Source organism: Pararge aegeria, chromosome 10, assembly GCF_905163445.1.
Source record: "Pararge aegeria chromosome 10, ilParAegt1.1, whole genome shotgun sequence".
Lineage (NCBI taxonomy): Eukaryota > Metazoa > Arthropoda > Insecta > Lepidoptera > Nymphalidae > Pararge > Pararge aegeria.
The window spans coordinates 16,691,618-16,715,726 of record NC_053189.1 but is presented as its reverse complement, the minus strand read 5'-3'; the positions used below and the strand labels follow the sequence as shown (position 1 = coordinate 16,715,726).

The window sequence follows — 24,109 nt, the reverse complement described above, 5'->3', positions numbered from 1 at the left end:
TGATACTAGGTTTTCGATTAAAAATAAAGAAATACGTTTATCACATATTTTAAAAATTCCAACTCCAAAGGCATTAAATAGGGGATGCAAATTTATATGAAAGTTTCTGATTTTTTACGTTCATATTTTTCAATGCCGCGGGCAAAAGCTAGTAACCTATAATTTGACTGAAAATTCTCCTTTTACGTAGTCGTATATTCTGACTGTTTTACTCTGAAAGCTATCATACCATGTTATCTGTAAGTTTACCTTCCTACAATAGATTACCTTTATCGAGTTAGCGACACTATAATTCAGTTCCTAGTTTAGGGCGGGCGGGCGTTGGGAAAGTCAATGCCAGCTTTTAGCTAATGAAGGGCGTCGCCGTGACGTCACAAGGTTGGTTTCCAAGGGCAGGTGCAATTTAATGACCGGAGGTAATTGCTACGTGATAACGCTTTAAGGGCCCACCTAGGTAAATATATATATATATATATATATATTGGGACTCTGTTAACCCCTATTGAAAATGATGTGTATGTTAAGGCGAAGCGTCTGTTGGTTTATTACCATTCCAGATCAGGATGAAATTTGGCACAGTGATAGTTTGCATCCTGGACACTGACAGAGTACAAAAATAATACGGGGGATTTCTAAAAAAACGATAATAAATACGGATGAAGGCAACTAGTTAACATAACATACTCGTATAGTAGATGTTTCTGTGGAAGTTTAACATTAATTTCATGAAGTAGGTAAGGAAAAAAATATTGTTGTAAACATTGAATTATGAACGTACAGAATCCTCATTCAGCCACTATAAATATGCAGTGCATTGTGTCCAAGAAAAGTGAATACAGCGAATATATTAGAGTATGTTTGCCTCATTGGTTTATTAGTTAGTGTGTTCGACTGTAGATCTAAACCGCCTGGGTTCCATTTTTGGGTTGGGCCCATATCATCACATATGTGTGATGATACATTAGGACTGACATATCGACTATTCTTGGCACGGCCCGCTATTGATATATTAAAAAAAAAGTTCGCAATAAAGAGTTTGTATTTGAAAGGTTAATAAAACGAGTAGTTTACGACGTACATACATGCTCCAAATAATATAACCACATAAATCAATTTTGCCACTTCGGAATATTCCTTCACTTCAGAACGTCATAGGCGACTCCATCAGATCATCAGATGGTGGTAGTAACGTTTTAATAGATCGTAAAACGGTTTTAATGATCATACATATAAACAGAATAACGTAGATATGAACGATGATATCTTACGGGAGTGTACCTACTTAAGGGTAAATCGTGTTTTTTTAAATAGTTAAACTTGACTGACTAAGAAAATGGCCCACCTCATGATAAGTTGAGAACCGTCGTTTAAACAGGACAATACTTCGCAAAGCATGCAACGAATATGACCTGCAACGTGCCGCACTGTGCCTATATTTATTATATGCCTATAATTACAGCGGCAACTACACCTTTCAGGCCAGAACACAGTATTGCAAATGTTGCTTAGCGGCAGAAATAAGCAGGGTGGTACTAACTACCTCGGACGAGTTCCGCCACAAGAAGCTCGACTAGTACTCATTAGAGCTCGCTAACTAGCTAGGAGTGTAATTCAAAATTTAATAGTAACGATTACTTTAGTACAACAGGTATATATATAGGTATAGGATTATATTTATTTAGTATATTTATTTATTTATTTACAGGTGTATTTAGATCAGTTTCTCTGCCCAGAAGCTGCAAGCTCTAGATAATGTAACTCACCAAGTTGCAGAGTTCTTTTATTCATACCATAAGATAATGATTTTACACCACCTATACGTTCACGCTCATGTTGTCCTAATCCTAAGGTTGCCTGGTAGAAATCGCTTCTAAGCGATAAGGCCGCCTTTTGTACTCTACTTCCGTCTTTGCATTCCTATTATTCTTTTATTTCCCTAACTTCATTGTGGTGTACAAATAAAGATTTAAATAATAATAATAATGATGTAATAGTAAATGTCTTACGTTACCAGCGTCAGGACAACTTCGAAACAAACGTGGGATTTTAGAGAAACTCCCGAGCGTACTGAAGGTGTAGCATCTAGAATCCTGAGTGTAGCAAGACGTTTAGGGGCGCCCAAAACTAAGGCAGCATTATCCCTGAGTTGAATCTCCTACTCGCACCTTGTGAAACAACACAATCAAGGCACACACTTTCTACTGTTCGGACTATTCTCTTGCCTGAGGACTATGGGGACTTGCAGTTTATTTTGTTTTTATTTAATTTTATAATCCAATCCGTACTGTCACAAATAATTACACTAATTAAAATTATAATTTCTAAATACAAATTTATCTGAAATAAAAAATACTACAAACCTTTTAATTTATTAATTAAATCGAGCGCTATAGGTAGTACATTTGTATGAGATTGCAAAAGATTCGTTGCAAATAACAAAAATAAAGTAATATATTTTCACAAAAATGGCATGGTTATCGGTGCTGGCGGTCTCATTGCTGAAATAATATCTTCCAGACAGCCGCTTGGGTAAGTAATTAAAGGTTATAAAAGGTAGTTAAGAAGGCAAAATAAAAATTCTTCAGTGTGGAATTATGAAATACTCTTCTCCATAATGTAGAAGTGGCGTATGAAGTCTACTAATTCGCACTAGGTCAGCGTGGATTAAGCCCTAAACCCTTCTCATTCTGAGAAGAGACCCGTGTCCTGTAGTAAGCCGGTAATCATTTCTTCGTTAGACGTTAGACGGACGACTGGTGCAGTGGACAGCGACCCTGCTTTCTGAGTTCAAGGAAGTGGGTTCGATTCCAACAACTGGAAACAGTGTGTTATGAACATTAATGTTTTTCAGTGTCTTTATCTGTATATTTTAGGTGTTTATGTATATATAAATAATCATCTGTCATCTTAGTACCCATAACACAAGCTACGCTTACTTTGGGGCTAGATGGCGATGTTCGTTTTGTCGTAGTATATTTATTTATTTCGTTATCATTCGTTATTATTACACAAAATATATAGGCAACATTTTAAAGATTTTTATAAATGTTACGAAATTTCATAATTAATTTCGCGTAGTTTATTTACATCGCAGTGTACAGAGTCGCAATTTAGGACAATGTCCGTGTAGAGCCGGGTATAAATAGGCGCAAACCTTGTTGCGAGCATGAATCGTACATGTAGCGATATGTCGCATTACGCAGATTTATAACTCGGATGCTTTGCGGAACTAAAGTTAAGGCCATCCTAACTCGTCCAACTCGCGTTCGCAATGGAATGCTTTTCTACCAATCACAGGGTAACACGAGTGATTATTGGATAGAATATTGGCTAGAAGCTGGCGTTTGCGGAAATCCATGATATATTATGAAAACTAAACTTACTTTTGGCATAGTCCGCGAAAAGCAGGAGAATCTGTATGGTTTAATTTATAATTTCTTCAATGCTTACGACTTTACCACTGTTGACTTTACAATGAATAATTATTAAAACAACTATTCATTGTAAGGTCAACATCTCCTGAGGATGTAAGATGCTCTGGTTTCGAAGCGAAACGTGCGTAGAGGGAAATTGCCGAAGATCTGTTTGGTGTGGAGTATAAGGATTGAAGAAATTATAAATTACACCATACAGATTCTCCTGCTTTTCGTGGAGTATAGCAAATTAAGCTTAATTTTCATAAATCGAGTGATTGGTTGCAAGTAGGCCGTAAACTTGCAAGCTACCAAAGGCTGAACGCGTCTGTTTGACCTTTTCTTAAGTATTGTTCCACCGTAAGGTTGTGTCATAATAACTTCAACCGATTGACGTCTACTGCAAGACTCTTATAGTCCCCGATTTCTTACGTCACCCGGACGTGGACTCAATCCACGGCCACGGGGACGTACGCACTAATAGTAATCACCGTCCGATCAGTCCTCCAAATTCCGACGTCCGCCTAAGCCGAGGTCCGAGTCTCGCAGGAGACGCCCCTAGTTAGATGTCACCCTATATTCCTCGAGCCCTGGGGCTCGAGGAAACCCTTCATCAGGCGACGCTTCGCGCTCGCCCCGACCCACCGGTGACGCTGTTGAAACCCGTAAGGTTCACAGCTAATAACATTTCGAATCCACAGACTCGTGTAGAGAGATCCTAACGCGTGTTCTTGTTTGCTGCGTCTCTCAGCGACTCGTTTGATGTCGTTTATTCACCTCGTTGGTATCGACAATGCATTATATAATATTGTTTCATCATCATCATCAAACCGTTACCGGTTTTTCTCATAACACTACAAGTTAGCCCTTGACTGCAACCTCACCTGGTGGTAAATCGTGATGCAGTCTAATCAGAGTCGAGTCGGAGTATGGCCGTTATGTTTAACGCATACTCCTAAGCGGTTTCTAAGCGACATCATACGCTAAATCGCTTAGCGGCTTTTTTCGGTGGTCTTTGTGAGTGGCGTTGTAACTAGCCACGGCCGAAGCCTCCCACCAGACTAGACAAGAGAAAATTCGGAAATAATAAATTCCCAACTCTCCCCTGCCGGGAATCGAAGCCGGGACCTCCAACTTATAACCACAGCGCTTACCGCTGCACCAGGAGGTCGACAAAAGGAATTCTCCGGTCAGAATGAGAAGGGTTTGGACTATAGTCCTTGAGAACATTATGGAGAACTCTCAGGCATGCAAGTTTCTTTTTACCGTTAAAGCATGTTTTATTTAATTTCTTAAAATAAAACGCACTTAACTCTAAAAAGTAACAGGTGCGTGGCAGGGTTCGAACTCAGTCCCCCCGAAAGGGAACCGGAAGCCATACCCACTAGGCTATCACCGCTTCCACTAGGCTACGAGTATCACCGCTAAGCATTGTTGAATACAAGTAAAAATGTTGAAAGTATAACAACACCGGCTATTCAAATCATGACGCAAATGGAACCAGAAGAACTGTCAAATTGTACGTGACAAATTCGTGTAACAAAGTATCGTATCCATGACCACTTTTCGCTGTGACATTCAAATCTTAGCACGCTCGTAAACTTAATGTTTGACGTCAGAGTTGGCGTCTAGAACGAGTATTCACACTTGGCGGTCTGACGCCGCTGCAAGCCCGAAAGCACTTAACTAAAGCTTTCATAGTAGAGTAGTCCGGCTGCATGTTTACCTCCTCCAAATTATAGAAGCCTAGTATTTTTTGTTAATGAGCGGTCACAGTCTGGTTACGACTTAAGCATCCCTTACTCCCGTAAGGGATGCTTTGGGGAAGTAAAGGGGGAACTGGCCCGTAAGGTGGGAACTTCAAGCCCCTAATGTGTAGGAGCTATGTGCGTTTTACAATATAGGATATATTAAAACACTCATCAGCATCAACATCAAGTTATCAACCTATTACCGGGCCACTATATGGCACGGGTCTCCTCCCATAATAAAAAGGACTTAGGCCGTAGGCAACAATGCCAGCCAAGATTGGTAGACTGGATAAACCTTTAAGATCATGAAATTAAATTAAATAAAGTGAACATACAGGTTTTCCTTCATCGTTGAAGCAAGTGATATTTAAATTGCTTATAATGCATACCACTCAGAAAAGTTGGAGGTGCGTGCAGGGATCCGAACTTGCCCCCCCGAAAGTAAAGTCGAAGTCTTACTTGGCCTACTTGGCTATAAACGCTTAGCCTTAGCCTATGTTACTTCGTGATAATTTAGCTTCCTATTCTTGAAACAATAGTTAAATTTTGCTCCAGTAGTTTCGCTACAAACTCCAATTTTGCTCTTAAATAGTTAAACTCCAAAATCTTTCCTTCTACTTATATAGTATATTAGTACAGTTGTCGCTTAATATGGTCCTCATAAGAAGGCTCAGAGTCTCTCAGCGGGCGATGAAGAGAGCTATGCTAAGAGTATCTCTACGTGATCAAATCAAATGAGGAGATCCGTAGAAATACTAGAGTTATCGACATAGCTCAGCGAGTCGCGAAGCTGAAGTGGCAATAGGCGGTATATCGGACACCGATATCTCGGATACATATCTCGGAGAACCGATGGACATCTGTGTCTTAAGCTGCTGGAATAGCGACCCCCCCACCGGTAAACGCAACGTAACGAGGCAAGCGACCGTAGATTGTAGAATACCCTCCAAAAGTCCTATGTCCAGCAGTGGAAGTCAATTGGTTGAATGATGATGATAATACTCGTAGAAGTATAGATTATAAGTTACAGTTTAATTTTGGACAATGTCCGTGTGGACCCGATTATAAATAGGCGCAGAAACCTTGTTGCGAGTTTGAATCGTTCATCTAGCGATGTGTCGCGTTACGTAGATCTGAGGCTCGTGCGGTACGCGCTAGGTCGCTTGTGACGCCGGTGCCAATTTTTTGGCATACTGTCAACGTGTGGCACGAAGTGTAAGCGGCGCGGGTGCACTTGTCAACCTCTTTGTATTTAAACTCAAACTCAGTTCGCATCGCATACCAGACTTTTTTATATTACGAGCTGTTTACAGCTGTTTACATATACCTATGCTTATTTTATATGTAAGAAAAAAATTAATAGAATGGAAGCGGCGATTGAGCATTGGGTAGGAGCGCGAATTAACTTTTAGGGGGCAGAGTTCGAATCCCAGCACGCACTTCTAACTTTTCAAAGTTATGTGCGTTTTAAGTAATTAAAATATCACGTGCTTCAACGGTGAAGGAAAATATCGTGAGGAAACCTACTTGCCTAAGATTTCTACATAATGTTCTGAAAGGTGTGTGGAGTCCGCCAATCCGCACTGGGCCAGCGGGTCGGACTACGGCTTTTACCCCTTCTCATTTTGGGAGGAGACCCGTGAATGAATTTACAATATTAAAATTACTTATAATTAAGTTACAACTCGCTAACAATAGGTCTCATAAGAAGGCTCAGAGTTACTTAGCGGGCGATGGAGTATCACTAGTACTTAAATCAAGGTGGAAGAGTTCCGTAATTACCAATATAGCTCAACGAGTCGCGAAGCTGAAGTGGCTTTAGCGGGGCGTATAGCTCGGAGAACCGTTGGGGTCCCAAAGTGATGTGTTTGCATTGTACGACCTCGCACCATACAAACACAGCGATGGCAGTGGTTGACTATGGCCTAAACCCTCAAGTAATGGATGGATATGATGAAATACTGTAATACCTCATCAGCAAAACGTATAACTACTTTCAAAATTCCAACTGACTTGTATAACATTTCTTAAATATAGTTCAACGGGTACATACCACGATAATATTTTTGGATTTGTCGATATTTCGACCCAGTTGCATGGATCGTGGTCACGACGGGAATCTCGTGACCACGATTGGGTGACGGGTCCCGTCGTGACCACTGAAAATATTATCGTGTTATGCACCCGTTGAACTATTTTTAAGAAATGTTGATTAACCACGAATATCTTAGTTTAAAATCTTTAATGACTTGTATAATTTAACGTGACTGATATGACACTGTGGACGCTTATAACTTGCGCCACATGGCAGCGTTCTTGTTATTGAGGAGCGCGCTGTTTGTAAATACAGAGACAGCTGACAGAAAGCACATCGCGGCTAAATTTAGCCGCGGCGGAAAAAAACAATGAAATCACGTGCTCGAGTTTGTTACGAGCTGATTTTACCAGACGCTTGGAATTCCATACACATGAAGTATTACATTTTACATAAACTAGAGGATGCAAGCAATTTCGTCTGCGTAGAATTTCTTATATAGATTGTTATTCCCCGACGCAAAAACGATGGGTTGTTATAAGTTATAGGTTAGCCCGCTACCATCTTAGACTTAAACGAAATTGTAGTGAGATAAAAAAGCTAATCCTTCGCGGATGTAGGGTAGTACTTTTTATCACGCAAAACGTACCGGTATCAAATATAACTGCGAAATCGTATACGTACAGTATTGGTAAAGTATACACGAAGGCGCGGGTAAAACTTTTCGTGTTATGAAAGCATAGACAGGTGACTTTATCAGCATCATATCAGCATGCAAAATGGTTAAACTGAAAACAAGTTAAAACATGAACAAGCAACGTGATTACCGGAGTAATATTACCTACGATGCTAGCTATAGTTACCGAATAGTGTAATATTACCCGGGTAATCCCAACCGGACTGGTTTTAGGCAGGGTTTAGAGCTAAAACTAACAGGATTTCGTGACGAAACTGCCCGATCCAATTAATTGGATGTAGGCGCCTGGGGGTCGCGCGGTGCAATGTAACTACACTATACACGAGTATAGAAGGCAAATTCGAAAAGGGGTGCGATGACGATCGCGTATTACAGTTTTCAGGAAAAACTTTTTTTTATAACGTTTTAAACGAAATAAGACTATTATATTATACTAGCTGTTGCCCGCGACTTTGTCCGCGTTTTTTTTGTTTGACAAGCATATGAACAGTTTATTTATACAGTACTTTAGCATAGGAAAAGTTTTTTTATTTATTTTTTTATTACAGACGTGTGGTATTCAATTAAGATGTACTACTGAGTTTAAAAAAATAAATAAATAAAGTAATTCGCTTTTTATATAAACAAATAAAAACTCAAGTGGCTCCCTATTCGCCGTCGACGAGATTTGTTAAAAACTGTTCTTTCTGAGCCTATTGGATACAAACAAACATAAAATCTTTCCTCTTTAGAATATTAGTTTGGATTATCTTAATATTGTGATATTTTAAATGCTTGGAACGCGCATAACTTCGAACTCAATCCCCCGAAAAAAATAATTTAAGTAGGAGGAGAATCCAAATTAATATTGTTATCAAATAAAATCTAATAGTGTGGGTTCGATTCCCGGGAAATTGGGAATTTATTATTTCTCAATTTTCTCTGGTCTGGATGCAGGCTTTGGCCGTGGCACCAGAAGGCACTACTACCCTAACGACAAAGACGTCCCGCTAAGCGATTTAGTGTTCCGGTGCGATGTCGAGTAGAAACCAATGAGGGGTTTGACTACCATACTCCCTATTCTGTATCTGTTTTATAACTAAATCCCTCTTAACATGACTGATCTTTCGGATAGTAAATTAAAGGCACACGTTAAAATCGTTTTAATATAGAAAGCCTACTATTTAGTTAAAGACTATTTAAATCTTAAGGAAGTTTGGACATAGGTTATTGATGGAGGAGTATTTTTTTTTTTCTTATTTTAATATTAATATGTCTTATTATTATACAAGCTGTTGGCCGCGACTTCGCCCGCGTTTGATTTTGTTTTTAGATGTGGCATTCAATTTAGTTGTAGTTCTAAAATAAATTAAAGTATTCAGTATCGCTAAGCCTTAAATTAGGGGTTTGCTGCTGTCCGTTGATGAGTTCTGTCGTCTATCTCCAACCACATTCATCAGATCTACACAAAGTTTGGGCAAAATTAAACACATATTATAACCTCTATAGTACAAAAATAATCATTTCAATCGGTTAAAATTTATCCGAGTTATGGTGTAAAATCGTCTAACACTTTCATCCCCTCTCCCAAAGGAACCGAGCTTAATGGCGGGATAAAAAGTATCCTATATTACTTCTAACACTTTCAAGAATATGTGTACAAAGTTTCATGAGGATCGGCTAAGTAGTTTTTGCTTGAAAGCGTAACAAACAAACTTACATTCACATTTATAATATTAGTAGGGTTAGGGATAGGTATAGATAAACTGAATAAAGATTTGATTTATTGATTGATTGATAACAAGTTAGGCCGCTATCTAGCTTGGCTCCTCAGCAACACTCCATGAAGCACTCGGCGACCTAGGCGGCCTGCTAAGCTTTTGGAGCGAGCTCGGCTGGCTGGAGTGATCCAGCGGGGAGCCGCATCAGTGGCCATACGTACAACGGACGGTCCCAGACCAACCAAGTGCGGAAAAGGCCCAGGAACAGAAGAAGAAGAAGAAGAAGGCCGCTATCATCTTAGACTGCGTCATCACTAACCAGTTGAGATTGCAGTCACGGGCTAACTTGTAGTGGAATAGATTACATATATTGTATAACTTACTTTGTTTGAGTCCCTCATAGTTACACCACAATGATATGTTAAAAGCTTTCAGGGTTGACCTTGATTTAGCTTGATGGCAAATCGTTTGGACAAGCCTTTCACGAGCAACTCACTCGGAAGTAATTTTAATTAGATCACGGCGCTACCTCAGTTGTTCGCGTGTAAGATTTAATGTAACAAGAAATAGTAATTTTCCTAATAAATTAAAATAATGTTAAAGTTACTGATGTGTGATATTTGCTTGAAAGGAAGGTTAGGTTTACAGGATTTGCGTGACGCAATGAATATGTAGGTGGGGATTTTGTTTTACAATTTTACTTTGGTGACATTGTATTGTGTATGGTTGTCCGACCGGATGTCATAGAAACTAGAACTTCTACGGTATTATCTGGGTATTAAACCCAAAGCCAAAATATAAATATCTTGATAACATATTTTAATAGATTAACAGCCTCCTCTATGATACTAAAGACTGTTTTAGAGAATAGACCCACCACGCCGCTCCAATGCGGTTTGGGGTATGCGAAAAAATAAAGGTCAATTTTTTTTATTTATATATTAATTTATTTATTTACCTACTTGCATGACTTAACATATAAAATAACTACATTAATAATAATACATAAACCCGATAACACACATTAAACAATAATTGCCTTTGCCCGTGTTTCATTATCTGCGTTTATTATGGTTTTTATATAAATTCCATGGTAATCTTTTGTTTTCCTGGAATAAAAAGTCGTATATTACACTCTTTCTTTTCAACTAACTCTATACTAAAAATCAATTTGGACTGGTTGCATAATTAGGTAGTTCAGGAAGGAAAAACAAACAAACAATATAAATATGTATACTTAATATATAATACAGTGCAACCTCGATATAACAAATCGGAGGGAACAAGAAAATATTCGTAATATCAAGTAATTCGTTGAACTGAGGTTCTTGATAGTTGAAAATTTTTTATAAAGAGGTTGTACGCAAAGAATGTTCGCAATGTAAAGGTATATTTTATATTGACTCTTATGGACAATTCAAGGGGATTACGAAGAATTTGTTAAATCGAGGAAGTCGTTATATTGAGGTACGTCATATTAAGGTTGCACTGTATTAATAATTTGTAATGATGTCGCAACGACCTTCACGCCAGAGTAACTGACCTTACCACTTGATTGGCTATTGATGGCTTTATTAACGCGAAGCTAATGGTAGCACAAACAAAGTGCATCTATTGAGCCTTGTTAATATTAAGTGATCTCAATATATTTCATGAACGTTTGCAAATAAATATAATTTGAGTAATACTCAATGACAGGAAGTGACGTCTGTGCACAGTATTTAATGTAGGCAATTGTTTTGTATCGGCGCGGAATTAACAGTATTATAATCTGTATGAAATATTATTTATGCAACTGTTTTGTAACAAGTAAGGGAAGTACTATAGCTAGGCTTCTGCCGCTAAGCAGCATTGTCCCAATGCTGCTACAGGCACATGAGGCTTAACACCTACGGCTCAGATTGATGGCCACGGGGCGGCATGTTGCAGGACGTGCTCCATGCATGCTACAATTTGCCTATTATAATCAGCGGCATGCAATTCATACATGCACAAAAGCTCTGCCTACCCTAAATCTTCGTATAGGAGGACCATTTTTCCATTTCATGCTATCTTTCTGCTTTATGCCTACCCTGTTTAAAAGCCTTGTGCACGCCACTAATTATAATGTTAATGATTGCTTAAACGATTTAAAAAGCTTGGGTGCGAATTGCTCTAACTTCAAAGCTTAGTATTAATTAATTGTGAGATGGTGATAGCAAAAAAAAACCCGGCTAAGTTTGTTGTGGGCTCTTCTCGGGGGCGCGTTTGGAACTTTCGTAGCTGTAGGTTAAAGTTGGCGAACGAAGTCATCACCATCCTCTTACAGTTATGTAAACATATATGTATGAACGCTTCATAAGTGCCTGTGATAGGCCTAAAAGAACATTTTAAATTTAAATTTAAATTTTGTTTTTTTTTCTCATTTCTTTTATTGCTGTAACTCGGAATTTACCCTAGTAGCTCGTAAATCAACTTATTAAATTTGGAATGCTGTTTCTGGAATTGAGAATTTTTTTTTTGTTTTTTTGCAGGTTATGGATGTTTCCAATGGCTGCTCCTCATGTCTTGTGGGGCGGTGTACGCGGTTTGCGCTCTCAGCACCACCACCCTCAGTTTCGTGCTGCCAGCGGCTGAATGCGACTTTAATCTCAGCTCTAGCGATAAGGGAAGGCTTACCGCTACGCCACTTATTGGTAAGCTAATAAGCATTTAGTAACTTGTCATCATCATCATATAAACCCATTACCAGCCCACTGTAGGCTAAGGGTCTCCTCCCACATTGGGGAGGGTTAGGGCCATAGTCCACGAAGCCTTTGAGAATAAATAAATATAAAATATATAAATATACTAGTTGTACCCTGCCACGCTTCGCTGTGTTTGGCACACTTTTATGGAATGGTTGAGAAATGAGAAACGAAAAAAAAATACATTACAAATGTCAGCGAGTGTTTTTCTCGCTTTCGGCAGATGGCGCGGTCACTGGTACATCGATCTTTAAAAAAACTGTAGTTTCGCGGTCGCAGATATGTGATTTATGCAAAAAATAGACAAAAACAATCCTTGATGCGGATTATATATCATGCTAAAATTTCAGCTCGATCGGTGCAGAACTTTTTGAGTTTTTGAGGCGTACACAAACGAACATAACATTTTTATATAAATATACTACGAAAATACACATATCGCTATCTAGCCCCAAAGTAAGCGTAGCTTGTGTTATGGGTACTGAGATGACTGATAAATATTTTTAAGAATAATACAAATTTATTTGTATTCATCATATATGTATGTATGTCATCTTAGTACCCATACCACAACATTACTGTGGGGCTAGATGGCCATGTGTGTATTGTCGTAGTATGTTTATATATCTATATATATAAAAGAAATTTGTGTTAGTTACACCATTTGTAACTTAAGAACGGCTGGACCAATTTTTATGATATTTGATTTTTTGGATTCCTTTTACTCCCAACATTGCTCTTTCCATCGCCCGCTGAGTGATTCGGATCCGTAATTCATCACTGGCAACACGCACTGTTCGAAGACTTTGGTCTTCAGGCACTGAGAGATTTTGGACGAAAAGATGTCTCGAAGTTTCCCGAACGCTGCCCATCCGAGTTGGATACGGCGGGACACCTCTTTCTAAAAAGGATTGTATGAGTTATAAAAATCCTACCCTCAAGTATTTATATTTCGCACTGGAGATTTTATTTAATTTTATATCATCTGCATACCCTGTGCACTTCAAAGAAGTATTAAGAGGTTGAGAAAAAAGCTGCCATCTGTAAACTTCAAACTCTCTTTTTCAGGCATGTGCGTGGGCTCCTACTTCTGGGGTAACCTAGCGGACGCCCGTGGCCGCAGAAAGGCCATAATCGGTGCTCTGCTGCTGGACGCCCTCGCAGCGTTTTTGTCTAGTCTTATGCAATCTTTTCCCGCGTTCCTTGCTTGCAGGTACAGACTTTATTCATTCAGATTTCAGCGCGAGTTTACAACTGTTTATTATTTATGCAACTGTTTAAAAATAAGTACATATCAATCAACTATCGGCCCACTATAGGGCACGGGCCTCCTCCCCCAATGAGCACGGTTAAGGCTGTCTTCCAACACGCTGGCCTATAGCGAATTGGTGGACTTCCCACGCCTCTGAGAACATTATGGAGAACTCTGCATGTAGGATTCCTCACGATGTTACTTTCATCGTTGAAGCAAGTGATATTTGAATTGCTTAAAACACACATAACTTTGAATAGTTGGAGGAGCCTGCTTGGATTCGAACTCTGCCCCCCTAAGTCCTACCCACTGGGATATCATCGCTTTACTTTGAATATGTACTGCCACTTTTTTAATCTAAGATGGCCACCAACGCAAATTGGTAAATTACCGTTTTTTATTACAAATCCGTCAATATGGGTGTCAAAGAAAAGGACCCGACTAGTAGAATGATGTACACTATATAATATGCCACTTTTTTAATCTAAGATGGCCACCAACGCAAATTGGTAAATTTTTTTTTTTTTTACAAATACGTCAATATGGGTGACAAATAAAAGGACTCGACTAGTAGACTAATGTACATTATATATAAAGGCGGAGGTTTTTTAATTTTATATAATATTATTACAGCATAAGCAACTACTATTAATGTATGATGTGATCTATTTGCAGGTTCTTCTCGGGCTTCGGTATAATCGGAGCAACTGGCCTCGTATTCCCTTATTTCGGTGACTTTCTCTCGTTAAGGCATCGAGATGTCATGTTGTGCCGGCTAGAAGTGTTCTGGACATTCGGAACTATTTTGTTACCAGGTTCGTGCATAGCCGTCTATACGTTATGAGTACCTACCACAGTAAATGTTTAAAAAAAATTTTTTAGGTTATTTAGTTTAGCTTTAGAAGATCTACCTGTGACTGAGCCAGGGTTGCCAGATTCTTCCTGTTATCAATAACCGATTTTTCGGGATTTTAGGGCTTTGGTCGGGAGAAATAAAACAAATAAGTTAATAATATTAATTAATTATACATAATATATTAAGTAAACAAACATATTTTTGCATTGCACTGTAGATATAAGAAAAAAAAAAACATAGTAGGTATTTGTGACACATAAGATAAGAACCGAATGAGCATGTTTATTGTTTTTGTTCTTGCCATAAGTATTTGTCATTTTTTTCTGTGCGTTGTTTGCAAGTTTCGTTTGACGAAAATGTGAATTTAAAATTATCGATCTGGTTTTTCGGGAGTTTATTTGCTTTGTCGGGAGTCGGGAGGACATACAAAAATTCGGGAGAATCCCGCCAATTCCCGACCGTCTGGCAACCCTATACTGAGCTCGTCGAGATAAGTAATAACGTCTTGCATATTTCTGCCTCCAAGCCGCATTGTTGTGATCCGGTCTGAATAGTGTGGTTGCCGGTGAAATTGCCGGTACATAAGGCATAAGGCTGTGCTCACAAATGCATATGTGATGCGTCAGGTTGTTGGGAACAGCAGGACTCTTTGTATGACATGTTTCTTGCATGCCATGCTAACTGTTGCACTGTTTATCGGTGAAGGGTGCATAAATATATTTCATAAGGAATCACTCTGTAAAAATATTAAATCAATGAAGCATATTTATTTTTCCATACAAACTAATTCAAAACATTCTAAGTGTTAACTTATAACAACCCTACTGAAGATAAAAGACCGACACGCGCATAGTACCTCCGCTACGCCACACGTAGCTAATAAAGGTTTTTTAGTTTTTTTTTTAATAAAAAAATATACTACGACAATACACATATCTCCATCTAGCCCCAAAGTAAGCGGAGCTTGTGTTACGGGTAGGTACTAAGATGACTGATGAATAATTTTATGAATAATATACATAAATACGTCTTGTCGTAGTTGTATGTGTTTGTATCAAAAATAATTATATAGTGGAGAGCACTGATATCTATAGTACGAGTTTTTACTCAGTTTAGGTATCATAGATTCCACCAAACATAGTATTAAGCTATGATTTGTGTCACTATTTAATAATCGTGTAAATAAGTGAATTTTATATTTTATACTTATAAAATACAGATAACTGAAAAACATTCATGTTCATCACAGAAACAATTTCCAGTTTTGGGAATCGAACCCACGGCCTTGGACTCAGAAAGCAGGGTCGCTGCCGACTGCGCCAATCGGCCGTCAAAAAGTGACAGGAGTCACTTGATTTTAATTTTGCATGGGATGTTAGGGCTATATCTGATTTCTTCAGTCAAAATTGTGGCAGTGGTGTACTCAAAATCTTTTAGCGTTTCAGTTCCACAGATGAGTCTCAGAGACAGTAAATAATGTGTCTTTAAAGTCTGTGAAGTAGTATTTCGGTTTCCATTTACACGTTGTATAGTTTATCATAGAGACATTTTTTATTATTAACGATAGGCTAGCGCTTGTCGACAATCATGCCGTTTAGAAAGCAATGATGAGTTCTAGGTTGGAGCACGCTTGCCTAGAAAAAGCCTATTCACTCTAGCCTTGAAGGTACTCAAATTATACGTGGCAAGAAACACAATTGCCGGAAGGGCGTTCCACGTCTTAGTGGTACGTATCAGAAACTTAGATAAAATACGTATTCAATCAATGAGTTTGTCATACAAGTTGAATAATCATGCTTTCCCTTCAGGTATCGCCTGGCTCATCATCCAAGACCCGCGCTTCAATCTCACAGACCCAGGCGCGGACTTCCAGTACACTTCCTGGCGAGTGTTCGTCTTCGCGTGTGGTATCCCCAGTCTACTGGTGGTACTACTGCTACTGCCGTTTCCGGAGAGTCCGCGATACTTATTGCACGCGGACAAGACGGAGCAGGCTTTGCAAGTCCTCCAGAGGATATTCGTTGTTAACAGCAGGCTGTCTGAGAAAGACTTTCCAGTAAGTTTTTTATGTTTGGGAATTTTATTGTAACAACCGGTCCGGTTTCTTGATTTTTAGCAAATTGAAACATAAAATATTGACAAAATTTAAAGTGGCAGGTTTTTCACGTTTCTCTCTCTTTTTGTGCCTCTCCACTACTGCATACTGGCCGTCAGCTCAGCGAACTTCTTGCGGTCTTGCGCCAAGCGAAACAATGTTTCCACGCTTACAATATTGCTCCATTCACGGATGTTGCGCAACCATGACTTCTTCCTCCTATTTTGCGCATCATAAGTTACACGTTTAAGTAATACGTAAAATTACGACTATTAATTAACCTTAAAGAATTTTCAAAAATTCAAGTGGTGATAGCCCAGTGGGTAGGACTTGGACTTAACTTTCGGGGCGCCGAGTTCAAATCCCAGCACACACCTCTAACTTTTCTGAGTTATGTGCGTTATGAGTTATATTTTAAGTATTTGAAGTATCACTTGCTACAACGGTGAAGGAAAACATCGTGAGGACACCTACATGTCTGGGAGTTTTCCATAATGTTCTCAAAGGTGTGCGGAGCCCACCAATCCGCACTGGGCTAGCGTGGTGGACTACGGCCTTAACCCCTTACAAATGCGAATACTTGTTTGTTTGTTAAGCTTTCACGCCGTAGGCGTAACGTCTCAACCGATCATCAGAGCGAAACCTAATGCAAAAGCTAATATAAATATAAAACGGTACATGAAATTTACTTTATTGCTAAATAGACAAACAAGAAAAAACAAAAAAAAATACATAACTTTTTTTTTTATTATTAACTTACTTAGCTATCTTCATCTAAAAAATAATTAGAAACCGCGACAACTTAACTACGTATTGTACATATATTCCATCATGTAGAGTGGCCAAGGCCTGTATCGCCACGCCAATTAACTGTTTTACCCTCGCTACCCTATTAAATTTCACATCAAAACTAAATAATAGAACTCAATTTATTCCATAATTGTAAAGTTTAGAAATGGGCATATAAAAAAAATTATATGTACTTAGTTTAAATTTATAAAATTAATGATTCCTCCAAGTGTAGGTAAAAAAACTAATAAAAATTATAATAAAAGAGCAATGTCATGACATCTCTTTCACCTACTCATTTCGGCATCGCAGGTTAAAATGCTGCATTTTAAATTTATAGAATTTAGAAGTGGGGTCCGATATTTGGTTATATAATGAAATGAAATGAAATATATATTTGCTAAATATGGGTTAATTATTGGTGTTTAGGATATAAAGTTCCAACATATTCAGTTAATACATTAACATGCAAAATTTAGACATTAAGATTTGGTTTAGACATTAAGTAATATTAATATTAATCTTATTTGTTTTCAATTATATAAACTACTAGCTGTGGCCCGCGACTTCGTCTGCGTTTGATTTTGTTTTTAAAGTATTCAGTATCGCTAAGCCTTAAATGAGTATAGTAGTATGACTGTCATGTGACTGTCAATTAATTATAGACAAATAATTTGCAATAGAATAAAATTGCAACTATAACTAAAGATCTAAGCTATCCTATCTCTTAAGTTGGACCAGACTGCTCACGGTGTGCCAATTTAATTTAAAATCGGTTAAGTAGTTTAGGAGTCCATCGCGGACAAACATCGTGACAGGAGATTTATATATATTAAGATATATAAACTATATAAATATAGTTAACTATATAAACTATATAAATTTTCAGGTAGAATCAATGATCAGTGCGGCCGACGGCGAGGAAGAGGAGATAGTTTCAGCAGACAACAACGGCAATGAAACAAAGTCCCCCCTAACATGGAACCAGAGGTGGCAGGCCTTCTGGTTTAGGAAGAAGATGCTGGTCACCCCACCGTACATTGGCCTGCTCGTTCTTTGCTGCTTTGTCGATTTCGGGCTCATGTTTAGGTAAGAAATCATCCATGTATTGTCTATTCTTTGGATATTGGATAGAAGCAGCCGTTACTTTGCGGAATTTCATGATATGTTATGAAAAAAGGGCCTTATTTGCTATACTTACTCCGCGAAAATCAGGAGTAGGTTCTGGTTTGAATCTTTATGGCGTAATTTATATTTTTTTAAGTTTTATACTACGTTGCCGAAGATCAGTAGTGTAGGGGTTCGCACCAAATAGATCTTCGGCAACGTATTCCCTCCTCTTCCTATGGATGCTCTATTCTCGGAGCGAAACGTGCGAAGGGTACATTGCTGAGGATCTGTTACCATACACAAAAGCAAAAAGCAGGAGAAACTGTACAATACAGATTCTCCTGCTTTTCGCGGAGTATAGCAAATTAAGCTTAATTTCCATAATACAGCTATTTTTTATTATCAAAAAAGATGCATAAATGTTACTTTAAAAAAAACTTAACATAACTATTAAGACTAGTAAAGTTTATTTTAAATTGTTAATAAAAACACACTTGCATAAATAAAATTTAGGTTTTTTTTTATCACACTTGTTCTTTTATATTTTTAAAACATTATATACAATGTATAATATTATTTATTAATAAACCATTAAACTTTTAATACAGTAGAGAGTTAGTTGCATGCTTCCTTTCTCATTATTCATCCCTTTCTATAATCATCGACTGACTTATGCCTGTAATTAATTATTGACTATCATTAATCAATGATAGTCAATGATTATAGAAATGGATGAATAATGAGGGATGAATAAGGGATGAATAGTCAAACAAATCCAACCCTCTTTGGACCCCAGATTGAATTCAGTAGACATCGCTTTTAAGCGATAAGGCAGCCTATAGCACCATTTTTTTCAGTTGTATTTGTTATTACTTTATGTATGGTGTGCAATAAAGTTTATTTTCAATTGATTTTATTAATCCAAAATCTTCGGAGCCCAGATTGAATTCAGTAGACATTACTTTTAAGCGATAAGGCAGCCTATAGTACCATTTTTTTCAGTTGTATTTGTGCAAAAAAAACAAAATGTATTTTTAATTTTTAACCGACCTAAAAAAGGAGGAGGTTCTCAATTCGTCGGAATCTTTTTTTTTTACGAATGTTACCCGATTACTCGAAGACGCCTGAACAGATTTAAAAATTCCTTTTTGTTTTAAAGGGCATACTTTCCAGGTGGTCCCATTTAAATTTAATCTAAATCGGTCGAGCTATTGTTAAAATATCAACAATAATGTAACAAATTTAGTAGTAGCAAATTTGCTTTTTAGTTCCCGGGCGTATATTGAAGTCGGTTTTTTTTTAAATTTAAAAATAATATTTTTAATCTTTAGACGTTTATTTGTGTACACTTAAAATCACTCATACCTCTTTGTAAACGCTAACAAATAGTTTATATTTCATGCTTTTGTTTGCAGTTACTATACACTTATGATGTGGTTCCCGGATCTCTTCGAGAGATTCAGTCAGTTCTCGTCGCTTTTCGAAGGTGTATCGGCAGGAGTCTGCGAGGTATCTGCTAACGTCACAAGGAGTGAACTGTTGGTACGTAAACTTTTTTTTGTTTTTTTTCTGGCTTTACACAGGTTAGCCAATGTCAAGTGTCTATATTTTTAATAAAAGTTAGAGAAACTTAAAATATAAAACAAAAGGGGGCGGGAAACTTCCCCCTTGGCGGACGCGGCCCAAAAAAAAACTCACTTGCTTAGAAGACTCCTTGCATGCCTTTAAAACTTTAAAAAGGGGAACTTCTTTATGACCACTGTACTATGCATTACTTGAAATGATAATGATATCTCTAACTTGAGGGTGAAACATTTTATTACCAACTATGACCATGTATCACAATTTTATTCTCGTCTCAAATCCACCCATCCGAGTTCGCCGGAATTTTCATATTCTTTTATTTAACCATCCGACGGCCGACTGGCGCAGTGGGCAGCGACCCTGCTTTCTGAGTCCAAGGCCGTGGGTTCGATTCCCACAACTGGAAAATGTTTGTGTGATGAGCATTAAGTGTTTTTCAGTGTCTGGGTGTTTATATGTATTTTCTAAGTATTTATGTATATATAATTCATAAAAATATTCATCAGTCATCTTAGTACCCATAACACAAGCTACGCTTACTTTGGGGCTAGGTGGCGATGTGTGTATTGTCGTAGTATATTTATTTATTTATTATTTATTTATCCTTTAATATGTTATATTGATATTGGTATTTATTTATTTGTATTTGGATGTGCTATATATATGCTATATATATCAGTATATATATTTATTTATTTATTTGGGTTCACAAACAACAACACAGTATTACATTACACAATAGTATACATAGTACAAATAATTACACTGCGGCGTCAACTGCGTAAACCACATAACTAAATACATTTTTTTTTATGGGTATATGTATATATGCACCACCTACCTATTGTCTGTATGTTTTCTTCGCCATATTTGCCTGGAAGAAATCGCTATGAAGCGATAAGGTCGCCAAATTGTATACGTTGTTTTGTTATACTTTTCTTTTTTTATGTACTTTTTGTGGTGTATATAAAAGTATATTCATTCATTCATTTATAAGTGGAGGTCCACAACCTAAATGACCTCGCATACAGATGGATATGTCAGAATTAAGATGAATATAAGAAAATTTGTTCCAGGGAAAACAAGAGTGTCCCCAGGTTATAGATGACAGGGTATTCATCCACACTCTCGTGGTTGCACTAAGTTGCTTACCCACCGCTTTATTGGTTGGTCTCACTATCAATAAGATCGGAAAGAAAATTATGCTTGGTAAGTTTATTATATACAATAGCTTGAATATAGCTTATAAACTTTTGATAAAATTCGTATTTGCCAGATATTTATATTCATGACATTGAGTTGATGGGTATTTTGATATAAATACGACTGCATTACGCACCGCAGTCCTGCATGGACTCGAACGATGCAAAGATACCTCCCAGCGTCTTAGGCGTTTATCACTAATTCGAAATTGTCGTGTAAGCATAGTACATAGACATAAAATTAATCAATGTGTTTGCATTAGCACCATTTTTCCATATATCAACTTTGGGGCAAAGGTATCCGGAAGTCTGAGAAATCCTCGCATAACTTACATTTCTAATCTTATACTAATATATAAATCTTATCCTAACGAGTTGATCTCAGGAACTATTGGTCCGATTTGAAAAATTCTTCCAGTGTTGGAAAGCTCATTTATCGTCGGAGGCTATATATCATCACGCGAAGACCAATAGGAGCATAGCACCTATGAAGAATGTTTTAAAAACGGAGTTTTTTTTTCCTTTTGCGATAAAATCATGCATGATATAGCTGTTCCCCTTTAAAAGTAAAAAAAAAAAACACAGCTTATGTCTATCTTTAAGGTTTATCCGTAAACGAAGTAGCGAGTGGCCGCTAGTAATAGAACTGTAAAAGCTATGAGAGGCAGTGGCAGTGCACTTCATACATGCACAAAAGCGCTGCCTACCCAAACATTTTCATATAACTGGAAACAGAGAAGGATTTTGTTATTTTATGCCATTTAATTGCTTTATACCTACCCTGGTCCAAATTCCTGAGAGGAGAGAGAGATCCACTGATGAGAGGATTTCACGTTTAAGTCTCGTAACTGTGCCATCATCATCATCATCATCTCAACCAATCGACGTCCACTGCTGGACATAGGTCTTTTTTAGGGAGTTCCACAATACACGGTCCTGGGCCGCTTCGACGGCGGCTCCCAGCGACTCTCCTGATGTCATCTGTCCACCTCATTGGGGGCCGACCTACGCTGCGCTTACCGGTGCGGGGTCGCTATTCCAGCACCTTAAGACCCCAACGTCCATCGGTTCTCCGAGCTATGTGCCCTGCCCATTGCACTTTAGCTTCGCGACTCACTGAGCTATGTCGGTAACTCTAGTTCTTCTACGGATCTCCTCATTTCTGATTTGATCACGTAGAGATACTCCTAGCATAGCTCTCTCCATCGCGAGCTGAGTGACTCTGAGCCTTGTTATGAGGCCCATAGTTAGCGGCCATAATCACTTATTGCAATCATAATCATAAATCTGTGTATGCTGAATTATGATATTTCTTTGCAGTGGGGATGTTGATCATCTCCGGTTTGGCCGCGCTAGGTCTGAATCTGGTCGCGTCTTCGCTCCAGAACCTGGTGCTGTCGTGCGTGTTTGAGGCTATCGTGAGTTGTACCGAAGCAGTGCTGTTCTGCGTCATCTGCGAGATCTTCCCCACTAAAGTTGCGTAAGTAGCTTTATCATCATCGACATTATGGGGCTGGTATGTCTTCGAGGATAAAAGTCCCCAAAAAAAATAAAAATCATCAACATTATTATCAGTCTTTAATGGCCCACTATAGGGAGAAACTTTAAGGAAAAAATTAGCCAGACACTTATCGGTGTTGAATTTTTTGACAAATTAAGTTTACATGACGCTTTTTCAATTCTATAAGTTTTATAATAATAAATCTTTTATTTGGGAAAAAAACAACAGATATGAATTAACATATGGAGTACCTACACGAGTAATTTACTTGCCTATAAAGAAATAACTTATCTTTAATTATATTATGGGGGGGAGGTGTTTGTTCCTTTGATGGGAACAGTGCTGTGCGCTTAAGATAAGTTATTGTATTATGAAAATTAAGCTTAATTTGCTATACTCCGCGAACAGCAGTTAAGACTTGTGTTATGAATTGTTTGACTTAACAATTATTCATTGCAAATTACACACGCAAATTTGCTCGGAATTTGTTTAAAAAAATGTATGGATACTATCCGTATCTATACCCGTCATTATTTGTAGCGGGTATGGTGGGTTTGGATACTTAGGAACAAAGGCCTGTCTCTTACACTATTTCTTACTCGTTTACAATAAGGTTGAAAATCCAGACACACTTAGAAAATGCTCGTTAGCTGTGCGAGTGCCTGGTAAAACGGTACGAAGTTGCAGGGAAAGATTACCACTATTTCACTCGATTCGTTACGTACGCACTATGCTCGAAATGCTCCAACATTTCGCGCGCTCCGGTATTTTTAATATGATTTTTAATAATTTGTCAATTATTTGGTGCTGAGCCATATAAGTTTAGCTAAGTTCCTAAATTATATTCAGACAAATGAACTAATATTTTTGTAATGTACATCTGTACATCTGTAACTGACTTAGTATACGTTTTGGCTAGCTGTAAGTATACTAAGGAAATTCGTAAATAAATAAATTGTAAAGTCAACATCTCCTGAGGATGCTTCGGTTTCGGAGCGAAACGTGCGTAGAGGGTCCATTGCCGAGGATCTGTTTGGTGTGGAGTATACGGATTGAAGTAATTATAAATTACACCATACAGATTCTGCTGCTGCCCGCGGAGTATAGCAAATTAAGTTTAATTTTCATAATATATTATTGATTTCCGCAAAGTAGGTAACGCCTGCTTCTATCCAATATAAGTTATTGTGTAATTGTTATGTCTTTCCTTACACTGGACTTAACTCATAGAAATTTTGTATCTTTAAATGCTTTTTGATTGGAAGCAAAAAATGTTTTATATTGGAAAAGAGCAACTGCTGAGTTTCTGTTGAGAACTGGTGGTAGAGTCACTACACACAGACAGACATGACGTTTAAAAAGTGCTTATATTAGGCCTACTTGAAATAAATGAATTTT

General features: G+C 37.9%; 1 protein-coding gene across 1 annotated transcript in view; it reads left to right on the top strand.

Annotated features, from left to right (window-relative positions):
• Positions 1–24,109, top strand: part of LOC120626929 (synaptic vesicle glycoprotein 2C-like) — a 74,182-nt gene that overhangs the window by 47,677 nt on the left and 2,396 nt on the right. The window contains exons 3-10 of the mRNA XM_039894737.1: positions 12,110–12,271; positions 13,391–13,535; positions 14,250–14,389; positions 16,239–16,486; positions 18,204–18,403; positions 19,840–19,966; positions 21,085–21,217; positions 22,531–22,690. Coding sequence (XP_039750671.1) covers positions 12,110–12,271; positions 13,391–13,535; positions 14,250–14,389; positions 16,239–16,486; positions 18,204–18,403; positions 19,840–19,966; positions 21,085–21,217; positions 22,531–22,690 — 1,315 coding nt within the window. The remainder of the gene's footprint in view (positions 1–12,109; positions 12,272–13,390; positions 13,536–14,249; positions 14,390–16,238; positions 16,487–18,203; positions 18,404–19,839; positions 19,967–21,084; positions 21,218–22,530; positions 22,691–24,109) is intronic.